This window comes from Simochromis diagramma, unplaced genomic scaffold (genome assembly GCF_900408965.1).
Source record: "Simochromis diagramma unplaced genomic scaffold, fSimDia1.1 OVJJ01000228.1, whole genome shotgun sequence".
In the NCBI taxonomy this organism is placed as follows: domain Eukaryota; kingdom Metazoa; phylum Chordata; class Actinopteri; order Cichliformes; family Cichlidae; genus Simochromis; species Simochromis diagramma.
Window position 1 is genome coordinate 1,033,672 of NW_024386873.1, and position 20,472 is coordinate 1,054,143.

A 20,472-nucleotide genomic window follows, 5' to 3' on the forward strand; every position below is an offset into this window, starting at 1 on the left:
GAGGAGTGCAGCCTTTATATGACAGCAAAACAGCTGGACTCAATAATGATGATTATTTTCAACAACAACAACAACAATAACAATAAACGTTATTGTAGTATATTAATACGTTAATCGTTCTAAATCGGAATTAGAAAAAATTAAAAAGCGATATTAAAACATTAGAAAATACACGAAATACAAACTAAATATTTTAAGACATCGATAAAACGTTATGGAAAAAAGCCAGTCTATTGAATTTATTTTGTGTATTTCTTTTAATAAAAAACTGCTCTGCTAGTAAGAGGAAGATTTGCCATTTACTGTTACTGTAGAAGTGATATTACTATAAGAGTAATATCTATAACTATAATTTTCCCATATTTCTGAAAGACCTGAATCAATTACACTGTACTGACATATTGCATCTGAGATTATCCCACAATATGCTTTTGATTTTCTGAATATTTCCAAATTTAACATGAGAAAAACCTTTAACTCACCATACAGCCACTAGATTTTCATCAAACAGCTGATTAAAAAAAACGTATAAATAAACGTAAAAAGAAAAAATAAATCAACGTCTTGATGCATGCTCAATCATTCAGGTAAGGAAATCCCAAAAGGTTGATTCTGTTTATCTGCACGTAGCGTCACTGAAAACACGACGTGCAGATAGACAGAATCAAGCTTTTGGGAAATAAATATACATTTACAGGATGTTAAAGGAAATAAAATACAAGAAGAGCACCTCCTCTACCTATTCTGTGTGGAATCCACAATATAAGGGAAGGAAATCTTTTCCCTGCTGTTTTTAATCAAATAAAGTCAGGGTCTAAGCGATAACTAGTCAATAATTTAAAGGAAAGCAGCAAATCTTCACGTCTAAGACCTGAGAATAATTTGTTTCAGGCATCTTTTAAAGGGAAACAGCTAAAGGAGAGATAATCAAATGAAAGAAGAGCCGAAAAAATGTCTTCATTGCTTCAAGTGACAAGTTGAGTTAATTTTGTTAATGTACTCGGTTTTATGGCCGTAAAGTCTAACATTTAAAATGAAATGATAATCAAACCAAAATGACAATTCTATTATATTTCACTCTCACTTTATTGTTTTGGCATGTTTATGCCAGATATATATAATGTATATATTGACAAATCAAAACATATGATTTTTTTTCCAGTGCAAAGAACAAGTAAAAAAACATGAACATCACATTTAAATCAGTATTTTTATTTTATTTTTTTATTATTATTTTTTACATTGAAGACATTTGTGGCTCTAACAGCTTATATCATAAATAATAATCAAACTGGGGATCATCAGACCTCCAAAAACAAAAATAAAAAACTACTAAAAAGTCTGTCTGTGTCTGTTTAGTGTCGTTGTGTGTCTGACTGCAGCCATGAAGCTCTTTGGAGCCGTGTGGTGTCGCTCTGTGGGCCTTTCACATTATTTTGTGCTCCTTCAGTCTTTTTATGTTTTTCAGTTTCTTGTGCCCATCACTTCTCTTCATGGTAAATTTTCAGCATGTTTTACTTATTTTGTGTCTTTTGCATTTGTTTTTATCTATTTTCTGGTCTGTTTTCTCTTTTTTAGCCCTCTAATATCTGTTTGTGTCACTTTACACTCCTTCATCTTTCTCTTATTTCTTTGTCTTTTTATGATGGTGTTAGGGTGGCAGGGTGTTATTACAGCATCACAGTGAGAAGGTTCTGGATTTGAATAGCTTCATGTTGGGCCTCCTTTTAGCCGGTTAGTTCTCCTGTACAGAACTTTGTGGTCGCTGTGCAGGTGCTGCAGGTTTTCTTTGGGCCATATTTGGTGTTGTCTGACAGCGCTGACTCAGGAGGACTCTTCATGCTCAGCTCCCCCGCCGGTCCACCTCACAGAGTCAGGTGTGTTGTGATGTTTGCAATCCAGCCTGCAGCATATTCGCTGCAGTGCTGCATCTGAGCTCGATGAGTCTGCTGCCTTAGGTCTTATATCGTCCTTCCAGTGACTGTTTTGATCTTTACTTTGTGTCATCTTGGAAAAAATAAAATACTAATAAAAAGTCTCTCTGTGTCCGTTTGTGTCTGTTTGTGATTATTTTATCAAATGTCATACAAAGAGTTGGTCAAGGTTCTGCGCACAATATCCATTTATGGTGTTAGAGGGAAAAACTCAACAAGCCGTCATCTTCTGACTGGATTTATGTGAATGACGCGATTCACAAGTAAAATCTTGTGATTTTTAAAAACAGGAGTAAAATCTGTGCCTGTGGAATAATCCTGAAATCAGGATTTATGAGAACAAGAAAATATTGTTAGAATTACAAAAAGGTGGAGCTCTCTGGAGACTCAGGGAGCTTCTCCACCCCTCAGAACAAAATCCTTTAGAAGGATATGATTTTTAAAAAATTCAGAGATATTTAAACTGGATTAAACACTTCAGCTCCTGCTACTCAGAGATGTTGTTTGATTATAATATCTGTAGTTACCTTCCAGAGTAATCCGAGTAATATTTATATTTCCTCACATTTATAGTGACGATCAAAGAGAAACTTGTTGTTAAAGGTACAAATATTCAGACGGGCTCTGCAGCTTTACAGCAGCTCAATGTGTTTCTAGAACAATCCTCACGCTCACTGTTCTCACTCTGCTGGAAGCAAGTCTCTGATTTATTCTTAATTTAAGCTGAACAACCAACCTGAGAAACCAAGTCAGGATTTAAGAACAAAGTGACGTTACTGGATTTAAAAAAGGTTCACCTGGAAAAAACCTCCAGAACCACAGAGAAGAAAATATTTATCAGAAAAAACAAATTTTATTCAGAGCGTTTGGGACGGACGTGAACACCTGCCATCTTCCAAAAACTCTCTGCAAATTATTTCGTTTTGATTGTTCTTCTGCAGTAAGTTTAAACCAGGAGTCAACAAATCTGTCCCCGAATATGAAATGAGGATGACGTCTAGAGGGCGGGGTTATACAGGATGACCTGAGCCAATAAAGACTGATTCAAACTACAAAGTCAATGGTGGAATTTAAAAAAATAAAAAAAACTTACCTGCTGGGAAAAGGTCTAGTAGTTATGAGCATGTCAGTGTCCACAGATCAAAGTCTTTAAAATTCGTTCAAATCCTCATATTTAATCATGTTTACAGTAAATATAAAGGATCTGATGGGTTCAGCTTCAGGACTGTGTGACAACCGCAGTACAACAACTGGCCAGCAGGTGTCAGCAAAGCCTCGGTCTGCTTACAAATGTTAATAATAAACCTGAGCGAGAACATTACTGAGGCTCAGACCCTCATTATCATGTCTGTAGGCACCTTCCAGAATAATCTGAAGAGTTTCATCTAAAGAGAGAAGTTTAATGAAGAGCTGCGTGGACTTATTTGGTTTAAAGATGTTTCTGCAGTAAACGTAAGAGCAGGGATGGGGACAGTTTATTAGGCATGCTCCAGACTCGTCCTCCATGAACTGCCATAAATTACAGCATGAATAACAAGCAGGATATAGACCTGCAAAGCCCAGAGGGATGTGAGCACACTTACAGACGTCAGTGTTTTGGAGGTTTGCTGTTGAAGTGATGGTTCTCGGGCCTGTGGGTTTAGTCCTCCTGCATAAAATCACTTTTCCTGAAAGCTTTTTTGGCTCCTCGCTGCAGGTATGTCAGCTGTGTGACTGTGGTGAGCGTGCTCAGCCTCAAAGCTCTCATGCAGCAGGTGAAACATCTCTGACTGGGTCAAACTGGTGAAGCTGAGGTGTAAATATTTCCCCGAGTGCGGCTTTCCCAACTCTGTAAAGGCGGTGAGCGTGACGAGGCTGACGTCTCTGATGTTTGAGTTCATTTCCTGTCCTAATCACTGAGACGTGTTCCAGCTGCTGTGTCTGTGTAGGCTGTTTTATTTACAAATGCTTTTCCACATCTCTGCACTGACCCGCTGACGGCCTTTCCACCTCCAGAGTCCAAACTGGGGTTAAACTGGTCCTGATGAAGGACACCAGGTCACCCTGCTCTTTTTTAAGGTTGTGACTTTAAAGACTTAAAAGACCAATGAGAGGGTTTTTTTCCTGCAGTCTGAGGTTCGAAGGTAACTTGGATTTTAAAAGGACAACAAACATGGTCACGTGGCTGAACTGGGAGAACAGGATTTGTGTACAAAGAGCTGAATTGATGTAAGTTCTATGAATGCTGTGGTTTCTTTCTGCTGCAGAGCAGTTATGGGAAAAAAATAAAACTACAACAAACAACAATTTTGTATTTTTTGTATTCATTTAACAGGATGGATGATGTGTGAGGGGGCGGGGCTGAAACGTTTAATGAGAAACTGCTGAAGGGCTGAAAAATACTCCATTACAATCATTTGTTTCTCTGTGTTTGAAGGTCTTTGAGACTGAATGATTAAGTCTGATTTACATTCATTTTAAAATGTTCAGCAGTCTGAGGGCAGAAACTGACCTTTACTCACATTATGAAGATGCTTTTATTCCTTCATGTTAAAAAGTCTTAACAGTGTTTGTATTCATTTATTTGGGACAAGTAATAATGAGAGCACCGGTTCAAAGAGCAGGGAGGATACAGGACTCAGTCACAGCTGAGCTGGAGACCTCATCCCTGATTGGACCTTTAAGAAACAAACGGTTAAATGACCCCAAGTGAGACGATGAACCTGTGGTTAAATAATAAATATTCAGTTACTGATGAGTCATGATTTTAAAGTCCTGTCAGAAAAACTGACCCCCTTTGAAACGTTAAAGGGGAAAATACAGCTGCTGGTTATAAGAAGAGAAATCCTCATTTTCTGTGTTTAGGTTAAAATAATTACGCTGGTAAATGAAACCTGTTATTAATGTTATTACTTTAAAATAATCTGCAGATTAAATCTAGCAAATGCCGTCTGCTAACCTGAAGTTTTACTGAAACCAGAAAAAACAACCATCACAGATCGACAGGTGTTCAAATTCAGGATGTTCAGACTTGAACCCTCTTTTTGAAACTGTGTCTGTGCAGCGTGTTCAGACTGATTTCACAGTTTCATCATTAATAACCAACGATGATTAATGATGAAACTATGAAATCAGAGCAGTGATCATGTTATTAATGGGAGGCTCAAGAAACTGCGCGTGTAACTCGAACTCCTGTTTGTATGTTTACCTGAAGCTTCAGAGGTCAGCGTGAGTGGGCCGTGTCTGTCAGTGTGTGTCCTACTTTATTGTGCGTTGATGCTGTGATTGTTGTCGTCATCAACAACCTCCCGCGTGCTGATGTCTGATGGTTTCTGCGGTCGTTCACGCGCTGAGATTTACTGACCAGGGGGCTGGCTGTTAAATTTGGGCGGACAGGAAATGCAGAGAGGCTGATGATGTCACGTGAAGCTGCTGAAGGCTGCCACCTGCTGTCTGTAAATGTCATTGCACCCACCTGCCCCACTGTGATGTGTCTTTGTCCTGTGAGCTCATGTCTCCTCCGACCGTGGAGCGACTGATGCTCCCGTGAGTCTGGTCATGTGACATGTTGTATTTCGTCACTTCCTGCTCCTTCGGTCGAACCTGCATCCTCACATCAGTCTGACTAAAGCTGAAGTTTCCACATCACGCATGAACCGAGGCGCCAGATTAGCGAAGCCGTTAGTCTCGATAATGTCAGAGCAGTGGTGGAGTGTAACTGAGTACATTTACTCGAGTTTAATGGACTTTATTGAAGTACTTCTATGTTATGCTCTAATTCTACTCAACTGCATTTCTGCATTTAAATATGTGACTTGTACTCCACACCACTTTATTTCTTATGAAGCTGAAAGGTTCTCCGAGTGGTGCACGACTCACCCAGACCATTGGAGTGAAATCCACTGATTAATCAGTAAATATGATCCAATAATAATCCACTCTGCCTAATGAGTCATTTTACTTTAACGGTATTTGAAGCTCAAGCTGCGAGCTGAAATGTTTACATTTGTAACAGAAAGGAGGCTGCGTTACAGTGATTCCTGTGTGTGAGCGCTCACCAAGGCTGCATCCAGTGAAGCTTATGTCAAGCAAAGCCTTCACACGCAGGTTTGAGTCCACGTCAAGTAAACGGGGCGTCATGAACAGGACTGCTGCTCTTAAGTTAAAAAGAAAACGAAGTACAGTTAGTTTGTCTAAGAACGTGTTTCTACTTCATCTGCCAAGATTTGAGAGAAGCAGTAGAAAGCGAATGCTCCAAGCTAAACAACACCAAGAACCAACGAAACAAATACAAAAGCAGCAAAAGATGACGAGAGAATCAAAAAGATCACGAGGAGAAAAATCTGCCACAAAGGAAACTTCAGAGGACGTGAAACAATTAAAGTGACAAACCAAACAACTACAACGAAGCTCCAAATGAACGAGTGAAAAACAGGCTGAAGGCCTGAAAAAAATAAAAGACACAAACGACAAGGAATAGATACAAACTTACATCAGAGACGAGATGAAGCTGCAAAAATGATCATAAAAAGATGAAAAATAACAGCAAACAGCTGCAAAGAAAGACAAAACAACTGAAGACGCACAAACACATCCTAGTGAAATGCAAACAACTAAGACTCAAGATGACAAGAGACAAACTGAGAAGATGTGAATTATCCAAAGACGACAAAGACGTCCAGACCTGCTAGAAAAGACCAGAATAACCACAGAGACGCAAACTGCTGATGATGACATAACTACGAGACTTTTATCAGGATGTATTAAACAAAACTGACTCAGAAATAAAGACGAGTAATTCCAATTTCATTTTATATATTATTATTATTATTATTATTATTATTATTATTATATTATTTATTTATTCCTAAGTTTGGTGATTAAAACAAACCTGAGATGTGCTTTGCTTTATGATTAGCATTAAATTTAAAATTGAAACAGAAAACTATAATTCCCAAACTTCCTGAAGTCTGAAGCACAAAACTGACACCTGTACAGGTAACTTCAACCTGTGACCTTTACAAAGTTTATTTACAGAAATGAGCTTTGTTAAAGAAATGAGTCTGATTTAGTAAATCCTGATGGACATTCAGATGTTCTTAATGAGATTTGTCTATAAACAATAAATTAATTAATTAATTTTAAAAAGCAGTTGTCATCCTCAGTAAGCTGGGGGGGGGGGGGGGAGTGGCCAAAAAACAAACAAGTTAACTGTTGTCCCTGAGAAATACCTGGAAACTAAATAACAATGAAACATGGGTAAAAGTCATTCTTGATGCTTCATAAAGAGATGATCAGTGCAGAAAATTCATGTCAAATATTCAGTTTTAAGTCAAATGTATTAATTCAGGAAGATCTTTGATCAACATGTATTTTGTAGAAAGACATGAGAACAAACTATATGCTGCAAAAAAATCAGACACAAGATTCAAACGAGCCGACGTGAAACTGAGTCACATGAGTGGATCAGAAAACAAACAAACATACAGGCCTGTGGTTGTTGTTGTTTATTAAAAGGTCTCGGCACTGTTAAACACACACTGGTCAAAATGCTAATGAAGTCGTGAATCCTCAAGATGGTATTGTCAGCATAAACAGTGCAGATGAGGTTGTACGCAGGAGTAAGAAGTCCTTTCTTCAGCTAAAAGTGACACAGAGGTGAAGGTGACTGTAAACACTTGAATAGCTTTGATGTTGGATATCGACGCAGGCTCTGTGGTGCTCGTGGGGGGAAAGGAAGCGCTATCATCAGCTTCAAAACTGACTTTGCAGAATGAAGCTGGACAATATTTACTGTTGGAAACATTGGAAAAACTAAGGCACCTATTATAGAACCACTACAAACTTCAATGAACTTGACTTAACGAATATACGGAGGGCCAGTGTAGCTCACAGTGTGACCACAGGCTGAATGTCTACTCCTCTGCACCTACAAATATGCTATTTAATAGTCCCCCAAAATAATGATCAATAACCTGTTTGATAAATATGTAATACTTTGATTCCTTAATATATTCTTAATCAGTGGTTAGAAAATCTGGTGAAGCAGATTGGATCCTGACATGATCAATGTTCATGTGCAGAGTGAATAACAGTGGGCCTGATGTTGATCCCTGTGGGACTCCTTTATCAGAGATGATATAATCACACAATCATAACTGTTTTCAATGTTTAAGAAAAGTTGCTTCTCAATAGCATCTACTTTTTTGTTACACGTGTGCACAATATAAAAGCTCTTGAACTTGTTGGAGACTAACTGCAGCTTGTGCAGAGTGAATAACAGTGGGCCTGATGTTGATCCCTGTGGGACTCCTTAAAATGAAGCCAATCTTAGAGGATGATTTCTCTGTTCCCTTTAAACCGATTATCATCATCTTCACACAAACCATTTCTACCTTTTTATATATAGTTTGATCTTTTGTCCTTACAGGTCGGGGTACAGGTTTGCTCCTCGTATGATCTCGTAAACGTCAGTGTGATCGGTAAATCCTGATTCTTCTTGTGTGGTTTTACTACAAACAGCCGTCGTCTCCCTTCTGATTAAACTTGTTGACACTTCTAATGTTCATTTCCTCCTTTTTCCATTTAATAATGGATCTGCGTCTGTAAGCTTTTCTGTCACTACGTTCACTCCTTGGAACTTTTACCATAAACGAGAAGAAACACTCATCTGTTTGTAACAGTCACCGCCCCCCTGGTAATCTGATTGGCTCTGAAGGCAGACGTCACTGATCGGATTACGTTACTCTCCTCTTCCTCCACCAGCTGTCTGATTGGTTGTGCAGCTGTTAGCTGGGCCCACATTGCCGTCGGCTTTAAGAATCGCAGGTGGTGAATTTGAGCGTTCGGTGAACAGGCGCAGAGCTCCTCTGCAGATCAGCGTGAACCAGTAAAGCTGAAGAGGCCAGAGCAGGGCCGTCCCCAGGTTACACTGCCATGGGGCCACCAGGGGCACCCGGTACATCGGCATCGATGCATACCTGAAACACAAGGCAGGGGGCGCTGTGATCAAAGTTACACTGACATTTTAATACTTTTTTTTTTATCAAACATTCCCTCGTGTCGAAGACGAATACTTAAAATTGTAAAACATCAAGAACTATTTTGAATGTTTCTGGTTGTGTCAGGTCATCATGGAGTTTTATAGCAGCGGCCTTATATCTCTGAGGCCCCTCTGCTGGCTTCCAAAAGTTAGTCTGAACTCTGAATCATGCAAAGCTGCGATGAGATGTGGCTCAGACATTCATGAACAACTCGAAGTCAGTTCAAACCCAAAAGATTTTAATACAAGAATAATTACACGACAGCGATTAGTCAATGAAGTAGAGTTCAGTTTCTCTGCAGTGTGACAACGAGTCATCTTAAAACATGTTTACGTTTTCTACATAAAGTCAAACGAGTTGAAGACAAGCGGAAAAAAGTTTTACATAAAAATATAATCTGTAAATTTCAAAGTTATTTGGAAGATTTGATCATTTATAAGATTTATAACTGGATAGAAAACAGATATTATTGGTTTTTTGGGGTGAGCCAAACTGAAATATAAGTTCGACATTTAAAGAAAAATAAAATAAGTACTCTGATATTTTTAACCTTCAGAGAAAAAAGCAGCTAAAAAGTGTAAATCTTAACTTCTCACGACAGAAGAATCATCAGTTTGTCTGATTCACAGTCACACAGCGTTCTGGATGTTTCTGAGGAGTCAGAAGATTCTCGCTCACAAAGATGAAAGATCAGATTCTTCTTTCACCGTCGCGCTGCGGATGTTGTGGCTACAAGTTTTTACGTACTTGCACTGAACTACGTGTCCTTTGGGCCCGACGTCGAACACTGTAACTGTACTTGCTGTGTGAGATCAGTGTAACGTGTTCGGCTCACGCGCCCTCAGCTCAGAGTAAACGGGCTCATTTTTTATTTGATTATGTTGAATTTTACAAATATCTTAAAATGAAGTCGAACTCATTTCATTTGATTTGCTACATAGTTTGGTTTTATAACACAAAGTAAAAGAGAAAGTTACGCTCAACCTCTTAAAGGAAGCAAACGTGGGTCGTGTTGCTGTTTAACGTCAGTTTTTATCGAAACCTGTTTTTCACTGAACACTGAGACACACACAAACCACGTCCACCTTTAAATTAACTGATAACTAAATGAGATATAAATCCTTATAGATCTGTGATGCTGGATCATCTTTTCCACAATAAATCAATAAATGGCCAAGAAATATTTTTGTTTGTTTGTTTGTGTTTGTGTTGTTTTAGAAGACAAAGAGGAAAATCATTAAACAAATATTGATTCATTTTGGGGGCTTTTGTGTTTGCAGATAATCACTGTTGTTTTTGATCATTATTACAAAAGCAGAGGTGGGCGTGGCTTACCTGCCGTAGGCGTAGTACAGGTAGGGAAAGAGTAAGACCCGACAACCGAAGAAGGTGAGCAGCATGACGACGCCGTTCACTTTGTGCAGCAGCGTGTGCTGCTTCTTATACTGAAGACATCGTCGTCGTCATCATCATCATCATGAAGAGAAACGAGACAGAAAACAAATAATTCATTTTAACAAATAATGACAGGAGACGTCAAACGTTGGTTCTGATTAAAGGTGGAAATGTTTCAGTCAGAGTTAATTATGTAACTGCTGATCTAATACTTAACATTCTGTATGTGCTTGAAATGATTTTAGAAGTCAGAGCTTTCATTAAACCAGTGTACTTTATTAAATGTGAGCTTTTTAAAGTCTATTTGCACAGATGATAGAACACAAACGATTAGAAATCTGTAAAATAGAAATAAAGACAAGAGCGCTGTGTGAGTAACTACAGTGTGTTTTGTGTATTTTCACGGTGAAAAAACTGATCAGTGTGTCTCGCTGGGACGTGATGTGTTGTCCAGCACGTTATTAGAATATGTTGGTTTGCCAACAGCAGCTGGAAACGACAGTATTTACATTTTATATTGAAAAATGAAAATGGTTTCAGTTTAAAGCTGCAGTTATTTAACCCCCTAAGACCTGAACTCTTTCATGGCATGCTTTTGTAATTTCTCTGTGATATTTGGGCTGATTGGGACCTGATGATGTAAAAACAAAGAATTACCAGATTTTATTTTTTTTACCTGATTTTTGTTTCTGAGAAAACTGGGATCCATGTATGAGGAGATTTGTTTTAAATTTCGATAGAGCGGTGGCAGTATGCTGTCCTCACAGGTGGACATCAGACCCTTGTAGAGACAAATTCTGTATTTTGGTCTAAATAACCCAAAATGTGACGTCCACATATGTGGTCCTAGGAGGTTAAAGTGTAGACGACAGAATAAAAATGCTTTACTTTAAAAAAGAAAAGAAAAAAAGAGACTATTTTATCCCAAATCAATTTTAAATCATCTGCTCCACAAGCGTGGAGAGAGTCCCAATGAGCATGTGCAGAGAAAGCACAGTGCTCAGCTTTTCCTGATGTTAGAAATTATGGAGATTATAGATTATAGTCCCCCTCAGGTTTCCCCAGAATCAATCTAAACATCAGCAGACTCATGCTGCTGAGGGAGACGGTGGATGGAGGCATATGCATTTAAAAAAGCAGTGGATCAATTTAGTGTTTAGATTATTACACATTTGGTGCCAGGACAGAGATTATATCATCCAGAATAAACTCAAATGTGTTTCTGAAGTGGGTCAGGGAGACGATACACTACACATGCTCATGATTTTAATAGCCGTGCTGCAGAACAGAGAGAAATATAAAACATCCTCATCCTTGAACTTCTATACTTAGAAAACAAATAGTTTGCTCAGCGCTCCAAATGTGAAGGAAGCAAACGGGGTTCATGGTCAGACTGTCAGGGTGAGGCGCCATCACAGCAACGCCCCCAGTTATAACCCGACACACTGACTGAGTGATGATTTGTAAAAGTCTGTCATTTAACTAAAACGTAGATTAATGAATCAATGAGTTAATTATTTAATGAATAAAAAATCAGCCTGGTTCTGCCGGAGGTTTCTTCCTGTTGAAACAGAGTGTTTCCAAGTGCTTGCTCATAGGGGGTCATATGATTGTTGGGTCTTTACCCTAAAGCCCCCTGAGACGGCTGCTGTTGTGATTTGGTGCTATATAAATGAAATGAAATTGAAACGAATGGTCCAGTGTAGACTGGCGACCTGTCCAGGGTGTACCCTGCCTCTACAAACAGCTGGGATAGGCTCAGCCCCCCCGCGGCCCTGAGAAGGACAAGCGGACGAGAATGGGTGGATGGTCCAGTGTGGAGGTAGAGAGACGAAAGAAAGAAGGAGAATGGAAGGACACCGAAAAGTGCTGAGAACAAATGATATACAAGTGACTAAACTAAAGAAATGCTCAAGCAGCCACTGCAGCACGATGATGGCTGCTGATCACTCAAACACGAGCCACCATTCGCCAATCTTTCACTCCTTCACATCCTCTAAAGGCAAAAAGGAGCCGGTTCATTTTCCACATCTGTGATTCTTTCCTGCCCATTTCCTTTGGGAAAGTTCTCCATGATGAACTCTGAATGTCCTTCTGGTTTCCAAGTCCTCTCTAAGGGCTCACACTTGTTTTCGCTTACATTTGTATCAGAGGTGACCCGTCCCTCAGCCTCGTCCCTGTAGGAGCTGACTTTCCCTTCAGTGTCCGGCACCGTGGCTTCAGTGTCTTTTGAATCTTGCTCCGTGTTTTTTTGGTAGTCCAGATCAATACTGAACACTGAATGAATTTAGGTATCTGACACACACACACACGTTTCATTCATTGACTTAATTTCCTGGAGGAACCCACCCGAGGGATTAATAAAGTTCTATCTAATCTCATATCAGGACATTTCATTGACTAGCTGTGTACTCTAACCATCAGAGGTGAAAGCCTAACCATAACTAACTGTAACCCTGACACTAAAACCACATTTTGAGCATCAAAAATGTCTTCAAACTCGTGGGAGCTGGTTTTGGTCCCCATAAGTATAGTAGACAACTCACAAAGATGTCTAAACATGCACAGACACACACACACACAAGTAAAAGGTTGGAGGGAGGCGGATTACCTGGATCAGGACTTTCCCCAGAGAGACAGACGGGGTGCTGAGCTCAGCCAGAAACAAGACGCCCTGGAAGTAATCACCTTTACCCTGCCTCCACAGCTGACACACACACAGGAAGGAGAAACTGTAATTTAATGTACACATATTTTACTATAATAACAGACTGTACAAAGACGATGGATGTAGCCACCATGATGTCACCCTCAACACTGGAAACCCCGCAGTGTTAGCATTTTGGAGGTGATCACATTTGGACCACAGGGTCTCAAGAGCGCTAAGTTAGCAGCTAGTTCTAGCTAGCTTGGTTATTATAAACTGTATGGGAGCATCACACAGATATTTGCCAATAACAGTCAAGTTACATCCGAATAAAATCTTAGAATTCCACCTAAACTGGAGCTCAGCCTCAGACGGTCTGTTAGTACAGCAGCCTCACAGCAGACGTATTCTCAGTCAGATCATTAAAAATGCTCCCAAAGGCTCCAACAGCTTAAACATGGTCTAGAGCAGCGGTCCCCAACCCCCGGGCCTCGGACCGGTACGGACCGTGAGTCGTTTGGTACCGGGCCGCGAGAGTTGAGGCTCAGGTGTGAAATGTATAGTTTTCAGGGTTTTTATCGGTTTTCAGCGTTATTTTGTTATCGTTTTTATCGTTAACTCGGTTTTCCTGGGTCTTTTCACGTCTGTTATGAATAAATCTTCTTTTTTTCGGTACCGGTACTAGTTTTATTTTGTTGTATTTATCCTGCGACACCTTAAAGGCCGGTCGGTGAAAAATATTGTCGGGCATAAACCGGTCCGTGGCGCAAAAAAGGTTGGAGACCGCTGGTCTAGAGGTCCAGTTTAGGGACTTCAGTTAGCTGCAGATACAGCCAAAGAGGCCACGCCCCTAAACTTTAAGCCTTAATACGTTTTAAACCGTTTTTATAAAGGTAAATGATCTGTTGAGACTAAAGTTTTTTGTAGCACTCATTGCCACTCGCTGGGACCTCCAGTGGATGTCAGAGGAACTGCAGCTTTTGGCACTTCAGAGTTTGTTTGAACCTCAACAAGCTGAGTCCTACTTCCTGGGGGTTTCACCTCCAAAATGACTCCATGTTTTATTCAGTAAGACCTGAAACCAGCGACTGCCACCATCCGTTCATCAGGAAAGTGTTCGCTAAGCTCAGACATCAGATGAGCTGAAGGTTAATTTTCTCATAGACTTCTGTTCATGCAAGAGTCGCCCAGAGAAAGGTGTCCATCTTTGCGTACAGTCTATGATCAGGGTGGATGTGTCACTGTCAATGTTTGCTGTTGTCATAGTTACCAGAGAGGCGGGGAAGCAGAAGGTCACCATGAAGATGTGGTGCAGCACCATGAGGAACTCCCTGCGCAGGTAACCAATCACAGTGGCTCCCATCAACCCAACGCTTTGGCCCGCCTCCTCGTGACCTTTGACCTGCAGCTTGTGCCGGTAACACAGAAACATGGCGTAGATGTCGTAGGCAAAGTAAGGCGTGGCAAATAAGATGTAGGCATCAGTCAGCCAATGTCTGAGCAGAGAGAGGAGATGGAGAGAGAGGCTGAAGCAGCATCATTACTTTGATCTCAGATTTAAGACATCAGGTTCATTTAGGCCAGAAACATCCAAGACACCGCCCTGTGCTCCAGTTTAACGTTATCTGACCCCTACATCCACCCGGGCCTCCTCCCTGCACTCACTTCATGGCTCCAACACTTTGTCACCTGACTTCCTTTACTGCAGTAAGCATGGGCATCCACTAGTGGGCGCTGTCACACTGAAATGCAAGTAGAAGAAGCTGCAGTTCAGACATAAAATGTCTGAGCCTCTTTGGGCACCTTTTCCTCCGTCTTCTAAGCAGGTGTCCACAGATGAATAATTAAAACAATCAGATCTGATTAGACTCCCAGAGTCTAAAACAAACTGCACCTGTGTGTTCAGCTGTCCTTCTCTTCTTATTTCCAACTCTAGATTTTCTGTCTTGGAGTCTTCTAAAGCAGCTTTGCATGAATCACATTTAAAAGTAATCCTTCTTTGTCTCACACTGGAGCCTCTCAGGTCATCTTGAAACTAGTTTTTCCTCCCTGTGAGAGACCTGTCTTTTGATTGGCTGCCCCTCATACACAGCATGTGGGTGAGGCTTCATCACACTGATCCAGCAGTTAGAAAAAAAGCTTTTGTCATTACTGTGCATGCTGTAACGTGCGGTGGAGATGAAGCCAGCCGCGGAGGTGTGCAGGTGGAGAGCGAATCAGCAACGGCTTCTGACTTTCCAGAAGTACTCATTTACTTAAAGTATCAAAAATAAAAGTGCCACCTCTACCACACGATACCTGAGAGCACACTAGCCCACGTACACACAGAAGAATCCATCGCAGAGAGACTGCGAAGAAGAACAAAATGGGGGCGCCGCCATGTGGCGATACACTGCATTACAACAGCAACTGTTCCAATACACTGAGCTCATGGTCATAATAATAATAATAATAATGATGGATTGGATTTATATAGCGCTTTTCAAGGCACCCAAAGCGCTTTACAATCCCACTATTCATTCACTCTCACTCTCACACACTGGTGGAAGCAGCTACAGTTGTAGCCACAGCTGCCCTGGGGCAGACTGACAGAAGCGAGGCTGCCATATCGCGCCATCGGCCCCTCTGGCCAACACCAGTAGGCAAGTAGGGTAAAGTGTCTTGCCCAAGGACACAACGACCAGGACAGAGAGCCCAGGGATCGAACCGGCGATTCCCAACCCCCTGAGCCACGGTCGCCCTCTAAATGTCATGTTTAATATGAGCATCAGGAGCAACAGGAGATGTGATGGAAACAAGGAGAACAACATTCATTATGTGGCTCCATCCGTCCACTCCGACCTCCACCCTGCATGGACAACCAGCAGCACCTTTTCCAAAATCACCCTGATACTCCTGATACGTGTGAGTGGATGAAAAGCTCAGCTGTGCAGGCAGGAGCCTGAAGGCTGAATTGTCAGAAGTGTATTGGAGGTTTTTAGGATACTTTTACTGTGGTAAAGCACTGAAACGCTTCCTTCTTTCCTATTTTTGAGGTAAAAATGTATTTTCTAAACTGAACTTGCTGCTGAGCTGTAGGTGTATGAACTCCCAGAGTTCCTTGCTGCTTGTGGAGTGTTGTGATTTGATAACCAAATGCAGCTCAGAGTCAAACCTTTGCTCCACTTTGACTGGGAAATGAGAAACCAGCTGATCACCACGGCGCTCCGCTGTCGTCCCTCTGCTCCTTGACAGAGTTTCATTTCCCATCATGCTCAGCGTGCAGGATTAGTCTCAGACTGAAATAACCCTGCTGCTGCTGCACATTAGGCTCAGATTGTTAATGAGATTATCGGCTGAGCTTTGCTTCATACTGAATCCTCACACTGAGGCTGAGGGCTTTACCTTTTCTATGCAGCAGCTTTAAATATATTTTTATTCCTGGATAAAATAATAATTTTCTTTGGGAGAATTCAGCTGAATGTTAAAATCAAAAATAAATGTTTAAATTCAAAATAATCTGGGAGAAAATTTTGATGAGAAAAGAATACATAACAATGACACTGCTGATAAATGGACCACAAAGAGGGAAGGTTTAATTGTATGAAGGTAAAATGATGAAGAGACAATAAGAACCAGAGGAGTCCTCACCGGTCCTCGATGACGTCCCTGCAGGACGCGATGATGATGCATCCGGCTGAGGAGGCCATGATGGACTGGATGGATGACACCAGGCTGAGAGCACAAACAAGATAATAATCAAAGCAGCTGAAACAAGAGAAACAAACAGCTGAACTTTAACTGGACATGTGTCGTATGTTTGCGTGATGCATCTAAATCTTCAAAAAAAGAACTAAATAAAATAAAAGCTTCACATTTAGGTCTCAAAGCATGCAAAGGTTCCAGCGAGGAGCTGTTTGAGGTGACAGCTTCCTTATTGTTGGAAAGTAAAACTAATACTCACATGGACACGTAAAGTCATTAAACCAGTTACAAACAGTGCAAAAGATACAACTACAGATACACAATAACTACAAAGAGACAAAGTGATGAGGGACAGCAAACAAAAACAGTCTTGGTTCATCTGCAGCAGCTTCAGCTCACACACTGCCGGGTCAAACTGAGGTCAGGATAAGACTGTGGGACTCACTCACTTCTGGGGAAGTCGTCCTCCGTAATTCAAACTGCGTTTAAGAGAAAGACAAGTGTGATGTCCTGTGAAGTGTGTGTGTTCCTACCGTGTTGACACGACAGCGGCGTCCCCCTCGCTCCATCCCATCAGCTGTTTGAGAGCCTGTTTGGACAGGAGGAAGAGTCCTGGGAAGAAGACGGACCCGGCAGCCACGAGGCCCCACATGGCAACACACTTCTCAGAAGTGTGCACGTGTGTGTGTGTGTGTGGCTTTACTCTCCCGCTCCCGTGGATGTGGGAGGTTAGGAGAGCACGGGTTGGTAGGAGTGGTTTGGGGGAGGAGCCTCCTGCTGCCACCTGTCAGAGGTGTGGTGATGGGAGAGGATCTGCAGGCCGGGTCAGCAGAAAGCAGGTTCCCTCCAGGTTATTCATGTCATTTGATTATTTGCAAATCAGTGTGAAATACGAGCAACGCTTCATTCACAGGCGGGCCCTCATCTCGAGGAACGTCCTCGTAATCTGCTCACAGTAACTAGGAGCACCAAGGGACATAAAAATACATTTCAAATTAAAAGTCAAGGCTGAGTTTGCCCCCACCACCGTGGGTGTGTGGGTTCCTCCCACAGTCACCTGCAGTTAGTGGGGTCAGGTTAACTGGGGCCTGTGAACGGTTGTTGGCTGGAGACCGGACCCCCGCCTCTCGCTCTGGATGGAAATTTAAAGGAATTAAAGTATTACTAAGTTATTTTGCACATTTTGTAGTAAAAATAAATTTGGATTTGAATGTTTGAGACTTTGAGTTCTCCATAGAAGTTAGATTTTCTGAATGTGATGCTTTCATCATCATTAACTAATTAAAACTGAACTACAAGCTTGGACATCACTTTGTTTTATAGATAATAATGAAGAAATACAGTTTTCTTTTCATTAGAAGTAAAACGATGTGACATTAGCCTGAAAAAAGTGAAATCACACTTGAATTACATGTTGTGTACTCACAGGGAGATAAAGTCAGTTATTATAAATGAAAGTGTGCACGTCTTCATTTTGTGATGTTCATGTGAGAAGTTCTTAAACACCAGATGCAGATCAAACAGCAGCAGCTGAACGAGTATTCATATGATTTGACTTCATTAAAAACCATCAGTGCTGCAGTATTAAAACACTGCAGACACACAAACTGAAGCCAAATCTGAACAAATATTTACGTCCGTCTGCTGCGACTGTAGAAGCTCCAGCAGGAAATACAAACACGTTCCCGTTATCACCGTTTAATGAATAATGAAGCATTTAGTCATTTTTAACGATCTGATGCAAACTCTTTAGTTTTACATGAATGACTCCGACACCGGCGCAGGGCAGGTAGATGTAAAGCAGAGAGGGCGGAGCTTTCAGGTCTGTGGTATCGGCCTAAAGGTTAAAGTTCAAAGTCTGTTTCCCTGAGTTAGCCCATATTTGTCTGAAGGAGCAGATAAGAGACTGTTTAACTTTTACTTCTTATTTTAGTCGATTTGTGATGATTGTGGATATACGAGCCTCAGTTATTCAACCATAACTGGGGCACAACAGGCCGAGCACGTTTAAGGAGTTTATAGCTGGCGCTGAGTAAAGTTCATGAAACTAGAAACGAGGGGATTTATTTTACTGCCAGACTTCTGTGACTTCAACAGATGAATTCTTATATTATTAATGATTAATGCGAGCAGGTGAAAGGAGGAGAAAGTGAGTAGAAGCAGGTCAGAATAAATGAGTGTGAATCAGAGGCGAGGACGGTGGAGGAGTTTAAATACCGGCCACCAAAGAGAGGTGGAGATGTTGGACAGCAGGGACAGGACCAGAAATGAGTCCATCAGAGGGACAGCTCAGTCAGGGAGGCTGGGACGGTCTGAGCGTGTGCAGAGGAGGGAGGGTGGAGGATGAAGAGACCTCAGGGGAGGTTTGTGGATGATCCTCTGTGGCGCCACCTAAAGGAAGCAGGTCGTGACTACTTCGTAAATTTATACACACACTGCTCAAAACCTTTCAACAGGGGAGGGAACTCCAGGCCCCGAGGGACTGCAGGTTTTACACGCGTCCTCAGTGACCTCAACATGTCTCTAAGTTCTCCAGAGGCCTGGCAATGAACTAGTCATGTGATTCAGGTGTGCTGACCCAGGGTGAGATCTAAAACCTGCAGGCCTGGAGTTCCCCACCCCTGCTGTGTTTCTTTAATTTTTTGGAGCAGAGTCACATGACTGAGGAAAGCCGACATGACATCATGCGGTGGATGCAGCGCAGCTGAAATGAGCTGCAGAGGAAACACGAGCCAGAGTTTTATCCAGTGTCCATTTATTTATGTATCTGTCATTCACTACTTTAACTCTAAACATTTTTTTAAGAAATTCAAGTATTTGTTGGGAACACAAGTCAAAAAAAAAAAAAAACTTTGCTAAAACAAAGACAAAAACATCTTTTTAAAACATCATATTTAGAATAATCAACACATCAAGTTTCTTTTCATAGAAGAAAAACGAGTCTAATCTCTACAGCAGAGCAGCCGCCTCGCTCCGCTTCACCCGACGGCTGATCTGAGAACAGTGCAGGGAGGGAAAGACCAAACACGGGTCGCCTAAGCTGGAAGGACCTCTACGACCACGACGACAGAAACGAGGAAAGAGACGAGTCCGGAGGGAAAACGCCCGAGTGACCGCGCGTCTCTCTGAAGTCAGAGTTGCACTTTTAGTCGCTGCGAACATCTGCTGAACATCTGCAGGCTGGAGAAACGACCCATTCATGAAGGAGACCATCATCGACCTTTAACAGAAACTCACAGAAATATGATTTGTGATCCAATCTGCAGCAGGAAACGCGCTGTATGGTATTTACATCACATGATGGTCGCTTTGTTTACCTGCAAGCAACCCGAGGCTGCTCGGACCTGATTGGTCAATACAAACAAAAGTGTCTGAGTCTCTGGACGAGTGACAGGTTTACCTGACGAGCCTCACGATCACACCGCCAAAAATAAACTTCATTTTTTTTTAAGAACACAAAATTGTTTCCTTGAGTTTTCTTTAAGTTTCCTAAACGGCCGTTTTCCACAGTTGTTATTGAGTTTACTGTAACAACCTGCAGACGTCTGCGGCGCTCAACGCTAACAAAACAAAGAAACGAACCAATCACGACCTCCTGACGACGCTCCGGTGCCACCAATCTGTTCGTGCTCGTAATTTATAAGGAGGCCAAGAAAGAAGCTTCATGATGAACAATGTCGTCACACAGCCGAGCCTGTGCTGAGGAAAAGAAGTTGGGCGTGAGGTGGAAGGAAACGCCTTTGAGGTTAAGGTCAAAGGTCTTCACACAGAATTCCTCTGCAGGACAAAC

General features: G+C 41.5%; 1 protein-coding gene across 1 annotated transcript; it reads right to left on the bottom strand.

Annotated features, from left to right (window-relative positions):
* Nucleotides 1-6,785: 6,785 nt before the first annotated feature.
* Nucleotides 6,786-20,415, bottom strand: LOC120733559 (ceramide synthase-like). Its single transcript, XM_040031855.1, has 6 exons — nucleotides 17,216-20,415; nucleotides 16,629-16,712; nucleotides 14,269-14,494; nucleotides 12,963-13,058; nucleotides 10,292-10,401; nucleotides 6,786-8,893 (listed from the first exon to the last, which is right to left on the bottom strand). Exons 1-6 carry the CDS (start codon nucleotides 17,332-17,334, stop codon nucleotides 8,656-8,658), a joined length of 873 nt encoding a protein of 290 aa, XP_039887789.1. The 5' UTR covers nucleotides 17,335-20,415; the 3' UTR covers nucleotides 6,786-8,655.
* Nucleotides 20,416-20,472: the final 57 nt, after the last annotated feature.